The sequence below is a fragment of the Rattus norvegicus genome, chromosome 5 (genome assembly GCF_021556685.1).
Source record: "Rattus norvegicus strain SHRSP/BbbUtx chromosome 5, alternate assembly SHRSP_T2T, whole genome shotgun sequence".
Lineage (NCBI taxonomy): Eukaryota > Metazoa > Chordata > Mammalia > Rodentia > Muridae > Rattus > Rattus norvegicus.
This window is the reverse complement of record NC_141538.1, coordinates 26991470-27005889: the sequence shown is the minus strand read 5'-3', so window position 1 is coordinate 27005889 and position 14420 is coordinate 26991470. Positions and strand designations below refer to the sequence as shown.

The 14420-nt window shown below is 40.6% G+C and overlaps 1 protein-coding gene across 1 annotated transcript in view; it reads right to left on the bottom strand.

Annotated features, from left to right (window-relative positions):
• The window catches only part of Rab2a (RAB2A, member RAS oncogene family), a 64019-nt gene that overhangs the window by 37179 nt on the left and 12420 nt on the right, over window positions 1-14420 (bottom strand). The window contains exon 2 of the mRNA NM_031718.2: window positions 6203-6274. Within this exon, the coding sequence (NP_113906.2) occupies window positions 6203-6274 (72 nt within the window). The remainder of the gene's footprint in view (window positions 1-6202; window positions 6275-14420) is intronic.

Below are 14420 nucleotides of genomic sequence, written 5' to 3'. Positions count from 1 at the left end.
TTGTTGAAGGAGGTGTCACTGGGGATGGACTCTGAGGTTTTAAAAGCTACTCCAGGTCTAGTCTCTCTCTCCCCACAACTTGAAAATCAGAATGTAAATGTTTAGCTACTGATCCAATATCATGCCTTCCTGTCTGTCACCATACTCCCCTCAATGATCGTCACAGACTCATCCTCTGACATTCTAAGCAAGCCTACAATTAAATGCTTTCTTTTGTTGTTTTGTTTCTTTTGTTTTTAAGGGTCTATGTAGACCAGGCTGGTCTTGAACTCACAGAGATCCACCTCCCTCTACTTCTCAACTGTTGGGATTAAAGTTATTTGCCATTAGATCCAGCTAAATATTTCATAAGTTGCTTTGGTCATGGTGTCTCTTCACAGCAACAGAAGAGTAAGTAAGGTAAGCAGCTAACATTTAAGGGCTAGGAATTATGTGACTAAGCATCTAAACCCTACTACCAGGACAGTTGGTAAGACGAGCAAGCTGACCCTGGGCCTCTTACCTGAGCTGACCCACATCTGTAGCTCCCAGATATAAGTGGGTCTGTACCAATTGAACCAGTGAACTTTCTTTTGCAAAGAACTTGGATTTACATTTACAAAACTCTTTAATCTTCTGAATGATACAACTTTGGAACTGATTATAGTAACTATTTCTTGTCATAGAGATAGGAAAAAAAACCCCAAAAAACCCCCAAACCAACAACAACAAAAATCCTCCTCCTCCTCTTCCTCCTCCTCCTCCTCTTCCTCCTCCTCCACCACCACCACCACCACCACCACCACCACCACCACCACCACCACCACCACCACCACCACCACCACCACTGCTGCCGCCACCAAAACCCCGAAAATCAACCAACCAACCAACCAACCAACCAATCAACCAACCAACCAACCAACCAACCCATACTCCACTGGGAACAGGCGGAGAAAAATAAAGCCTAGGGGAATGGGTGGCAGAGGCAGACGTTCCATCTCCTTACAGGCTTAAGCTCCTCTTCTGGTGAGACCCAGGTTCTCCCTTCTTCAGTTTTTATGGGACACAAAGAAGTACTTAAAACAATAAAGTTTTGATCTGCTTAATCTGTTAGGTGCATTTTGTTACTTAAGAGGCAACATGAAAACACCCAGTGCCAACAACTCTACTTTCCTAAAGTTGTTGGTAAGGGAGGTGCCAGACCCTTAAAACAGTACAAGCTATTGCCACTGCTCTAGGTACTAGATACTTTGGTCACAGGACATGAATCAATCCAGCTAGAATTGACCTGGAAGCTTTCTTCCCACTGGTTAGCTTACATTGTGCCAAAAGGTGCTACAGAGACCCAGCTGTGACTACTGTCAACTATAAAAATCAACTTGCCTGCCAAGATATGTCTATTGGTAGTGCCATGAAAATTATGTAGATAACTAATTGCTTTTTTGATTGGATTTAAGGCTCACTGCACAGGAGAACACTCACGGCAGGTTCTGTAAACCTGGCCAAGCATACATGACAAAGGAGGCCTAAGGCTGTAAAGGGGAATCTACTCTTATTTAACTGAACGGACAAAACACTTACACTTCTACCTACAGGACAGTGTAGCTTCCAGCCAGCCCTGAACAGATATGCTTCTTTTTGCAGTGCAAAGGGTTAATACAGAGGCTCACGACTGGTCAGAGTACAGAGAATAAATGACTATGGAGTCCCTGATCATAAGTGAGACATATATATCACACCTACCTTCAAGCCTTAGGGAACACTGGCAGAGTGTTGGACAGACAGAAGACAGCTGAGAGACTCACGGACTCACTGCAGCTGTGCTCACTATACATCTATCAAATTTCATCATGGAAGAAGGAAGGGTTCAGGAGGCTCTGCTCCTCCTTGAAGGATAGTTAATGGTGCCTGGAGGCAGGGGTCGCTTTCTTCAGTTTTATCCTAGCAAGTTGCCCATGCTCCAGTAAGTAGCTTCCCACCCATGCTTATGCAGGGAACCTTATTATAACATTAAAAAAGAGATGTGAAAGGAAGAGAGGGGCTTGCTGAGAAGAGTTTCAACGAAAGAAGAGGAATTAACAGTGTTATGGGCAACTGGTGCTAAAATCATACATACATACATACATACATACATACATACATACATACATACATACATCTGACAAAGAATAAAAACAAATTCTAAAATGAAATAAAAATTCTGAGAGTAGGATGTGAAGCAGGAAGGTATACTAAGCAGGGTCTTGGTCAGAAAGGCGGAGACCACACTTAAATACTTAAATGTCTGATATAAAGAATTTGTTATAACACAGAAAGAGGCAAGAGACTCAAAGAAAGGTAGGAACTCCGCTCAGAGATGAACCATAAGAAGAAACTGCTGCTGTTTCTTGACCAGAGGACATGGGGAACATAAGTCAACCCAGGCTAAGAGTGAAATAGAAAAGACCTCTAACTTCTCTTTTCCTTTAGCCTCCAGTCTTCAGTGTCTGCTATCAGCCAACAACCTAGCGTGAAGTCAGCTGGCAGCGTGTGAATTTCCAACAACTTTCTTAGTCTCTCTTCACAGGACAGGGTATGCCATTTTGTGATGGGTTCAGGTCTGTTTACTCTACTGGGTGCACTGCACCAATTTATGTATCTATGCACAGGAGTCAGGCAAGAGGAAGAACAAGTTTTAGAAATACTCTATATTGAAAACAACTGTTTGGCTAGTCATTTTAGGACATACTCTCTCCTACAACTAGTTACCAGGATTCCAAAGCCATTGAGGAAAGAATTTCTTTTTTAAAGCCATGGAACTAGATTTAAACAATATTGCCCATTCCACCCATCATCACTGTATATACTAGAGATTATCCAAACAAGTAGATTATGGGTATATCTGTTGATACAGTCTTTCTGTTGTGATGGTTTGAATGAGAAGAGCCTTCACAGGCTCATATCTGAACACTTGGTCCCTGGTTGGTGTAACTGTTTAGGAAGGATTAGGAAGTAAGGCTTTGAGGTTTATAAAGCTTGTGCCACTCCTAGTGTATTCTCTGCCTCCTGCTTATGATTCAAGAAATGAGCTTCCTGCTGTTCTTGCTATCATGCCTTCACTCCACCATCCGCGACTAACCCTTTGGAACCATAAGCCCAATCAAATGCTTTCTAAGTTCCTTAGTCATGATATTTTATCACAGCAATAAAAAAAGGCAACTACTACATCTTTTTAAAAGTATCTTTTACTCTTTGACAGTTTCATAAATGTAAACTGCTAGTATTTCCTCAATGCTCCGTTAGCTAGCCGCAGCCAGGTGGCTATGCCGTGCCTGGCTCACATTAAAAGGACTGTTTGGCCTGCCTGTCCCCCACCCACCCCCAAGCTTTCCTCTCTCCATCTATTCTCTTTCTTCCCTTGTATCCTCAGCCGGCCTCTTCTCCTCTTTCTCTGTTTTTGTCCTTCTCTGTCCCCTTCCTTTCTCTGCCTCTACTCCCTTCTCCAGACCCCCTTTCCAGGTCCCAAATAAACTTCCTTTTACACTAGTCCTGTCATATGGCTGATACCTCAGGGAGAGGCCTCAGCCAGGGCCTGCTAAGGCACCCTCTCCCGGGGTCTCATATCATGTTTTATAAAACACAACATAAACAATGTATCTTGATCATATACACCTCCAATTCTGTTCCCACTGCCAAACGCATCCCCATTTCAGACGCATGTCCTCTTTATTCTTTAATCTCTAGTCCTAGTTTTAGTGCTGCCTACTGGAATGCTGACATCTTGTTTCTTGCTCTTGTGTAAGTCACCATAGCTGCAGTGAGTTCATGAGTGAATTGGTCATATGGTATCCAGAAGATACCGCTTCCTAGCAATCTTCTCCATCTTCCAATTTTTACCTTCTTTGTACTACCTCTTTTATCGGAGCTTGGGGGTGGATGCCTGATATAGATGTCCTACTAAGGACTGGAAGCTGATAGTCACTTACTTATTCTCAGCACTTGGACCAGTCGTGAAGCTCTGCATTAACTGTTAAGGACAATACTATCTGTACAACTATTTGGAAGGCAGCTTAACATTATGTTCATCTAATAAGACAACAGTAATATATCCAAGGCCTAAGGCGCCTAGGGCCTATGACCTCCCTAGCCATGGGCTTTTGATCAAATTTACAGTTTCAGATATGTGGAGCAGGCCTCACATCTAATCAAAAGGCATTTAGTTGCTGACATAACATTTGTGCCACCGTTGCACAAGTGGGCACACATTGCCTGAAAGGATATTGTAACATGCAGGGTTTGATGCCCAGTAAGAGCCTTGATAGCTTGTCTCCCCCACACAAGCTGCAGCATCTTCCCGCATTACAAACATTAGCCAACACATAAGAAATTTCCAGATCAGTTCTATTTGATTTCTTTGTGTCCTGTAATAATACTGGGTTGTATTTTTAGCATCAGGGTTGGTCTTGTTATTAAGTTCTTGTGGGTAACCAAGAGCAATGGTAACAACCTGAGTTATTGTAGGTACTTCTGGAACTTCCTTGACGAATAAAGACACACAGTGAGAAATCCTATGCCTAGTACTAAGATTTACATTTAATCGCCATGTTGTCTGGGGAAAGCACTATCCATGTAGAACAACTCCAAAAACAAAACCAACCAAACAACAACAACAAAAAAAAAACCCCACAACCACTAAAACAAACAAAAACCAAACCCACACACAAACAAAAGACTTTACAAAGTAGAAGGTTTTAAGAGGTTTTCACACATCCTTATTTTTTTGTTAACCCTCCTCTCACCAGTCCTTTGGTTTTGGTTTTTTGAGATAGGGTTTCATGCTGTCTAGACTAGACTTAAACTCACTACATAGCTGAGGTTGGTTAGCCTTGAACGCCTAGATCCTCCTGTATTCACTGTTAGTAAAGTGTGATGAGTAAATAAAATAATAAAATGAAGAGACTGAGTGTGGTAGGACACAACTGTGACCCAGAATTCAGGAGGTGAAAGCAGAGGACTGCAAAGGACTGTCTGTTTATAATACCTGGAGATCTGTCTTAAACACAACTCACCAGCAGGACCAGGCATCCAGTGAGAGAATGTCACTAAACAAAAGAACTACAACTGCCAAGTACTCCCCCTTTCTCTATTTAATTCAATTCCAGTTGTTAGCAGGTTGCAGAAGAATCATCCAGCTAGATTACTTACCTGTCAGATCCCCCACATCTCCCATGGGTCTCAACCTTCCTAATGCAATGACTCTTAAACCAGTTCCTCAAGTTGTGGGCTGGTAACCTCCAACCATAAAATCATTTTATTCTATTTCATAATTGTATTTTTGTGTGAGAATCCTAATGTAAATGTCTGATATGCAGGATGTCTAATGTTTGAATCCTGTGAAAGGATAGTTCAATCCCCAAAGGGGATTCAAACCACAGGGTGAGAACCACTGCTCTAGATTATCCATCCATCCATCCAACACCCACTCACCCACCCATCCATCTAGTGATAGATAAATTTAATTAATTTTTTAAAGAGACATTTTGCTACATAGCTCTGAACTTGTGGTGAAGCTCCTGTCTCTGTTTCCCAAGTACTGGGTTTGCAAGATCATGCCACCATGCCTGACCAACAATAGAATTTTCAAACAAACTGTGTCTATCTAAAACGTTTAGTTTTTCACTCATTTTAACTTCGAAGCTTTGTGTATTGATAAAAAGTAGTATTTTACACTATGTAAAGTAGTAACTAACACCGATTGACTATTTGTTATTAGTACCTGTCTCATTTACACTTCATAGTGGGCAGTGACTACAGGCCACATGCAGTATGGCCACACTGAGGGCACTGCTCTAGTGCCTTCCATTACAGCTCATTTACTGCTATGGTAACGTGGAGAGGTACTGTTGTTTTCACTGTAGACAAAGAAAAGGTGAAATGGGAAGTGGAGAAATAATTTGACTTGTTTCAGTTTCCAGTAAGCATCCATTGTGGTGCAATTTTGTCTCTTAAAAATATAATTCATAATTAAATAGAACTGAAATTTTAATATTAATGTCCCTCATACTCTAATCCTGTATGAAAAGTTAGTTAATATTTATTTTTATTATGTATTTATTTGTAAAAGGAATAGAGACTACATTTTGCACAACAACAAATCTAGTTTCACTGCTTGTTCAATGGACCCCTAGTATATTATACATAAGTTATTCAAAACATTTAATGTGTTTTCTTTCAGAAAACTTACCAATTGTGAGGTCATGCACCGGCTGAAACCTCTTGTCTGTAAACTGTAGCAATAAGCACGATTTACCAACACCTGGAAATTAAAACATGAATAAACAATCAGAAAAAATATCTCACAGAAATTAAGACTGACTTTAGAAAAGTGGCAGCAAGGGCTTTTGCTGCTGTGAACAGCCAGTCATAATTTGCAGTTCTCAATTTCTTAAAATAACCCTTTGCTCTTACTCACTAGCTTTCTATGCAAAGGAGGCATGGCGGCTGAAGTTCTAGAACAGCAACTAGGTCTTAGCAATCCTTCCACAGCACCCCCCCCCCCCCTGGGAAGATGGATAAGACGTGTGTTGTCCTCTGTGTCATTTATAAAATGGGGATAAGAATGCATGTTTATCACAGAGTTGGGCAAATTAAATCAGTTAACACATAACACACTTAGAACACAGAGTGACTCTAGAACTCATTATCTAATTTAATTAAAAAGTCTAAATCTAAGAGTTTTTTTTACCAAATGTTTCACTTCTTTATGCCAAGCTTCCTTCATGCATCTGCGCTGTCCGAGTCCCTTCAGTCCTAGAGCACCCAGCATCCCTTTTCTTCACAGGTAGGCCCAGGCTTTTCTGTAGGTTCTGAGCAGTAGCCAACCCCGATTACCCCCACGGTTACGCTTCTCTCTGTACTGAATCCTTTCTTCGGTGCACAACCGTCAAGAACCTCACATCTTTCAAGGAGGGTGACTTAGTTTTGTTCAGCAACCTCGCAGTTATCACACAGCAGTTAGTAAGCCAGACTTCCACACTGCCTTTGCTTGAAATGGCTTCAGAAAAAGGAGAAGACCAAGGCAGCGGTATTTTGAGAATGTGGAAACGACAGATGTGTTTAGAAGGCAAAGACTCCTTTCCTCAGCAAACAATTAACGACCATCGTCTCCTACCTCTCCCTGAGCTTGGTGAGGCTGATCACCTCCATTTGTGAAGGCCTTTTTTCCATTAGCTAGATGTGATCTTTAATGGACTTCTATTTCTGAAAAGGCATTTATTACTAATTTTAATTTATACTATCAGTTATTTAAATGGCTATTTCATCTCTTTTATAAACAAAGTTCCTTGGGGAAAGATCTAAAATTTAGTCATCATTTCTTCTTCCAAAACATCTGATGTGGAAAATACTCTTCGTGGTGTGTATGTGTATGTATGTAAAAGTGTGTGCTATGATGCATGGGTGGTGGTCAAAGGACAACTGCAGCAATTAACCAATTCCACCAGAGGGGCTCAGGGCTCAGGGCTCAGAGTCAGGCTAGCAGGCTTCCTGGCAGGGATTCCCACTGCTCCAACTTGACAAGCTGATAAGAAATACTACACTTTAAGGCCTTCATTAGGCTTATGACTTCTCTGTGAACACACATGATGCATGTAATAGTGCTGCGGCCATCTCGTCTGCTTCTCTTCTTTTTTTCCTGTCCTGGTTTATGTAGCAGAGGCTGTCCTTGAACTCAAAACAAAGCAATCCTTCTACCTCAGCCTTTTATTTTAATTTATTTTTTATTTAACTTAGGGTCCAAGTCACTGATTGTTCCCTTTGTAGGACAAAGCACTGTGAGAATCAAGTCCCTAAAGACCGTGTCTGTGGCAAACAATTAACATCAAGGTACATTAAAATTCAAATTCCTGAAGCTCCATCCCAGAGAATCTATAAGGTCGGTCTTAAAGCTTGACGTTTCATCTACTTAGTCCTCAAGAGATTTGGGGCAAGAAACACTTTGCAAGAAACTCGGATTCCTAAGAAATCAATGGGTCGTTTTAGAATTTCTGGTAATTTCAAGAGTCTTAAAAATTGGTGATGATCCTATTTTTCCCAAGCCAAACAATTTACATTCAAAACATGACAGGGGGAAAAGTCACCGGTCTGGAAAGCGCCAGGGCTACTGCTAACTAGTACAGAACAGCATGGAATACTGCTAACTAGTACAAAACAGCATGGAATACTGCTAACTAGTACAAAACAGCATGATATACTGCTAACTAGTTCAGAACAGCGTGGTATACTGCTAACTAGTACAGAACAGTGTTGTACAATGGTCCTACAGGGGAAGAGGAAGAGGGGGAAGGGGTAGGGGTGGGAAACAAAACTCCAGTAAATGAACAGTCTAGGTTTAAGTTTGCTTAATTTTGGTTTTCTAAGACAGTGTCTTGCTATGTCCTTGAACTTACACCAATCTTCCAGTCTCAGTCTTCTGAGAATCTGTGATTAGAACTCTAAATGCTGATACAATTCAAATACAGATCCTATAGTAGAAATTCAAGTATAACTTAAATATTAAAAGTTTATTTTGCAACCAGACAAAAGCTTTTTAGAAACCATTTTGCTATAAACAACTTCATTATAATATTCACTAGTCTTTCCTTTTAACTTTAATTAAAATCTCTTTTAGCTTTTAACTCATAAATCTTGAACAAAAAAGTTATAAAAATTCAGCTCAATTTTTCTGTTTGTAAAATGAGAAAAAGAAAATCCTACAGGACTGTGACTTGAGTGGCTCAGTGGTAGAGCGTTGCCTAACATGCACAAAGCCCTGGTCTGGTACTCCATAATACTAACATACACATACACGGACACACACATGCACAGATTATGCAAAAGAAAAAACGAAAACTAAACAGATAAAGAGAGAACACTATTCCTCCCTCAAAGGAATATCACAGGTTCAAATAACAAAATTTAAAAGTATTCTGAAAATTCAAAACCTTAATACAAGCATTAATAATTCTTCAAGATGAATACAGAAATATAGAAAATAGAAAATGTCTATCAAAATTTATCTGGCCTAGTCAAAAGTTTTAAAGGTATATTTTAAGAATATCTTTAAGCATATCAGCTTCTGGCTAAGGAAAGTGACTTCAGAACTGTTTGCATGCTGTTGGCAGGCCAATATTGTCCAGAAAAGCAATCTTCATTTTTTAAATTAATCTTTTTATTTATTTACTTTACACCCCATTCACTGTCCCCTTCCTGGTCATCCTCTCCCACAATCTTTCCCCCATTCCTCCTTCCCTGGCACTTCAAGTCTCTGTGAGGCTAGGCGCTTCTTCTCCCAGTGGGGCTAGACAAAGCAGCCCAGCTAGAAGAACATGTCCCACATATCAGCAACAGCTTTGGGACAGCCCCCATTCCAGTTGGTCAGAACCCACACGAAGACCAAGCTGCACATCAGCTACATATGTGTGGGAGGCCTAGGTCCAGCCTGTGCATGTTCTTTGATTGGTGGTTCATACTGAGAGCCCCAGCTGTTTTTAAAATTTAACATTATTATTGATTTTGTGTGTCTTTCCATTGTCCCACTGCACACTTCTCTGGTCGCTGATGACAGCAAGCTGAGCAGACAGGGACCCTAAAGACATATGACAGTTTCAATCCACAATCTCATTTGGAAAGAAGGCACTGCAGATGTGTCTTAAGAATTTCAAGATAAACTAATCGGGAACTGAGATGTGGACTAAATCTAAGGGCAGGTGGCCTCATAAAGAACTAAGGCAAATGCAGGATGTATATACATAATGGAGTATTAGTAAAGATTAAGAGGATGACATAACTGGAAAGGACCGTGTTAGACAGAATAAAGCAGACTTAGAAAGAAAAGCTTCACTTCTTTTCTGGAATGCCCTATCTATGGAAAAGAGGGGTGGGGAAGAGGAGGGGGAGGGAGGAGGGAAGGATTATTAGAGAAGAGGAAGAGGGGAACAAGGTAATAGAGGGTGAATATAATCAATGTGTGTTCTATACATATGTGAAAATGCAACAAAATCTGATATTTTATACATTTCTCTGTGTTAATAAAAAGGACAAGGCATGGTGACATACATCAGAAATATCAGCACTAGAGGCAGAAGCAAAAGGATCATGAGTTTAGTTCACTCTTGGTTACAGAGTTTGAGGCCAGCTTGGGTTATAAGAGGCTTTGTCTTAAGGTTAAAGAAACAAAGACATAGGGAAGAAAGTCAGGAAGACAGCCATGCTGCTATAAACAAAACAAAAAACCAACCAGCAACCTAACACCCTGAAAAGGCAATAACCCCACAAAAGGAAGATGGCAGCTGTTTATTGAATGTTCACCTGCTTATGTTCTGAATACTACTACTTGGGCACAGAAATAAAGAAATTAATGCCACATTACCAAAAAACCATAGTTTGAACAATGCAAGACACTCCCCTGAAAAACGGAAAGCAGTAAAAACAAGCACTTTGACAAAGCTGAAAGACTGCTACACAATCAATAAAAAACTGTGCTGGTGATGCCTGTAATTTCATTTTTGTCATGACTAGGTTCAGGTCATGAGTGCTTGAGAGGAAGGCCACAGAGAAGATTTCTATTTTCTAGAAGTAACTTCTATTTCTATGAAGTAACTGTTCATCTTGGTTGAAGCAATTTGTCAGGTTTGTCCACTGCAGAGAAAGTCCCCCACCTACTCCATGCTGTACTCAGTAAAGACTACCATGTGGGCACATGCACTTCGGGAGCTCTATACCTCTCCTGTACAGCGCCATTTTTCATCTCCACAGACAGTTTTCAGACCTTTAATATTTTTGTACTAGTATACACATAACTTTTATTTAAAAATAAAGAGCATACATTTGAAGTGTCCATTCTTTAGAAATTTATTAGCTTACGCAAACAAGGTATTTTCTAACTTTTATCAGTAGTATCCATTTTTTTTATCCAATCTCTACTAGATACAACTGTGCCAGAAATATGGGAGTAAAGAAGTAGAAGGGGAAGGTTATTTTAACATCTGATACTCCTGCTATGCCATTACAAGTATATATTCACTCATAAGCTGGTGTTTCAGAAGATAGTCTATATCCAGTTCCTTGACCAGAGACCTTATCATGGCTCTGTTGACTCTCCTCCACCCCCATCCCCATGTTAAGTACTAAATCCAGAGCCTAATGCTTGCTAGAAAGGCGTATCCTCCACTAAGGTAACTCCCAGTTTCCAGCTCTGTGGATGTTAACTCTGTAGAGCAGGGGGCGTATCTAATTCTTCAAAGTAGTGTCTCTTGTTACTTTTTAAGCATTTGGTGAACCTTCTGTATTTCAGTGATTACTACCATCCAACAAATGTGAGAGGTGCCTACTATTTACTGGACTAGACTTGAATCCTGTACAGCACTGACAAGAAAGACTGCTTTAGGTTTTCAAGCCTTGTTTGCTCATATTACAGTGACCACACTACTGACCTAATGACATCTACTGAGACACATGAAGAAGACACAAAGTGGCAGCAAGCTGGTACTTTTCCTAGAACCTAAAGACAAGCCTGACATTTTGCCCATTCAGGCCTACTTTATCAACCTTTAGCAAACTGTACCTTTACTGTCTGAGTGCAATCGTGCTTCCTTCTTCAGGTGCAGTTAAGATGTACTCTTTGGTCATTTGAAAATTATTCTAATAGTCAACAGCCTCAGAAAGCAGATGCTCAGGGAACGCTGAGTTAATGTTGTGTTTGCATAAAGAGAACAGAGACTACTCATTCCTCTATGATAAATCTAGTCTACACTTCAAGAAAAATGACTACTTTTTCAACTTTTTTCTATGTATATGAGTACACTGTAGCTGTCTTCAGACACACTAGAAGAGGGCATCAGATCTCCTTACAAATGGTTGTGAGCCACTGTGTGGTTGCTGGGAACTGACCTTAGGACCTCTAGAAGAACAGTCAGTGCTCTTAACCACTGAGCCATCTCTCCAGCCTCCCAACATTATTATTATTATTATTATTATTATTTTTTTTTTGGTTCTTTTTTTTCGGAGCTGGGGACCGAACCCAGGGCCTTGCGCTTCCTAGGTAAGCGCTCTACCACTGAGCTAAATCCCCAGCCCCTAACATTATTTTTTAAATGGGACGTTTTCAGACAGGATAGTATTCTAGGGAATAAAGTGTGACTGTGCTACATTAGAATCTCATGTCTGCCATGATCTATCCTGAATTTACATGTGATTTTCCTTTGAAAAGGTAAACTCACAGGAGTATACTAGGATGATAGTCAACTGATAATTGTCTGCTAGTGAGATCAGAGGATCTGCAGCAGGGCACAGCCTAGCTTCCGGACAGCAACAGCATTTGTGCCTCTCTATGGCCAACTCCCCCATTATTGCTTCAGCTGCCTCTGGAGTTCCAGCAGGATCCTACCTATCTAAGCTCCTCAGTAAACTGCTATGGGCTGACCTGAGCCGCAATCCCTCCAAAGACACCTAGGTGCCAGATCTGTTCCATTATGCCCTGCCTCACTACAATGGCAGAGGGAGGGCCTTCTCTCAGTTTTCCCCCACCAGTGTTCTTTCTTTCTGTATTTTTATTGAGGCTGAGTCCAATGTAGTCCAGGCTGGTCTCAAATTTGGTATGTAGATGGGAATGACTTTAAACATTTGGTTTCCTGCTTCTATCTCCTACATGCTGAGATTACAGGTGTGCTGAGATTACACCATGCCTAGCCAGCTTTTATGTGGTGCTGGGGAGTAAACCCAAGGCTTTGTGCATACTAGGCAGCTTTAGTCACCCTCAGTCCTTTCATTGTGTTCCTTAATTTTTTTTCTCTATCCCTTAGCCAGTCTTCTCCCCATCTTGACTCTAATTTCATTACAGTTTAGGATTGCTGATTTTGTTTCTGCTTTGTTCAAATTTTGGGTGATTTCCTGTCAGCCAGGTAAACTCTGGCTAATATACTTGGCATAATTAACAACATCCTCCAGTAAGATAAGCCAAATTCAATTGCTGAAATAGGAAGATCTAGAATATAGGTTAAGTGTAGAAAAGCTTAGCTTAAGTGTAATGTATTCACAAATACAAAGCTAGATATGTTAATTCAAAATCAGAAAATAGGACTAAGAAGGATGGCTCAGTGGTCAGGAGCACTTGTTGCTCTTGTAGAGGACCCAGGCTTAGTTCCCAGCACCCACACAGCAGCTCAGAGCTGTAACTCTGATTCCAGAGGCTCCAATACCTCTTCTGACCATCACAGCCCCTTAGCACGAATGTGATGCAGACAATATACTCAGGCACACACATACACATCTATATGAAATAAAAACAAATGAATAAAAAATGGAAAACAAAAGAAAACATTTAGTACTTTTCTTAGGGAGTAACTTATGTGTTAATCTAATAGCAAGTAGGGCAAATAAGTATTTTCAAAATAATACTATGCCTGTTCCTTTCTTCCTCGCAGCTCATTCTGCTTTCCCCTCTGGTTTGCTTCAATCATAGAAAGTGACCAGTGCTGGGGTAAAATCCGGACAAAGCACACCCTACTTCTCAACACATATGTCTGTCGCTGGAACCAGAGAGTCACTCAGGATAACTGTGGTGGTTTGAATAGGAATGATCCCCCAGAAACTCATGTGTTTGAATATGCTTGGCCTATAGGGAATAGCATTATTAGGAAGAAAGTGTGGTCTTGTTGGAGGAAGTAGTAGGAACAAGGAGACTTTGAAGTCTCCTATGTTCAAGCTACACTGTGTGGCACACAGTCTCTTTCTGGTGAATGCAGATCAAGATATAGAGCTCTCAGCTCCATTTTCTGCACCACAACTGCCTGTACACTGCCATGCTTCTTGACATGATGATAATGGACTAAATCTTTGAAACTATAAGCAAGCTCCAATTAAATTTTAATTAAGCCTCAATTAAATTTCTTTATAAGAGTTACTGTGGTCATAGTATCTCTTCACAGCAATAAAACCCCAAGATAATAACTTTTAAAAATATTTTTTATTATTTTAAATTGTGTTTGCTGTGTATCTGTGTGCAGGTGCTTGAAGATGCCAGAGTTATGAGCTAACTCCTGGAGCTGGAGTTACAGGGAGTTGCAAGCGACCTGATGTGAGCACTGGGAATTACACTTGGGTCCTCTGGAAGAGCAGTATGTGCGCTAACTACTGAACCATCTCTCCAGCCCCAGGATAATGGTCTTAAATTCTGAGTATAGCTAGCTAGGTCATGGGCTCAACTCAGTGAGTCATAGCTAACACAAAATGAACTAGACCAAAACACAGAATGTTAAACCTGACTGCACAAGGTTAGAATATGCTTGCACATACTTCTGAGCCTGAGGCTACTATGTAAAATGTAGCACACCCTGTGCCTTGTCTAAAAGAAACCTTGGAGGGGCTGGGGAGATGGTTCAGTAGGCAAAGTACTTGCAATGGAAACAGGAGAATCTGAGTTCAAT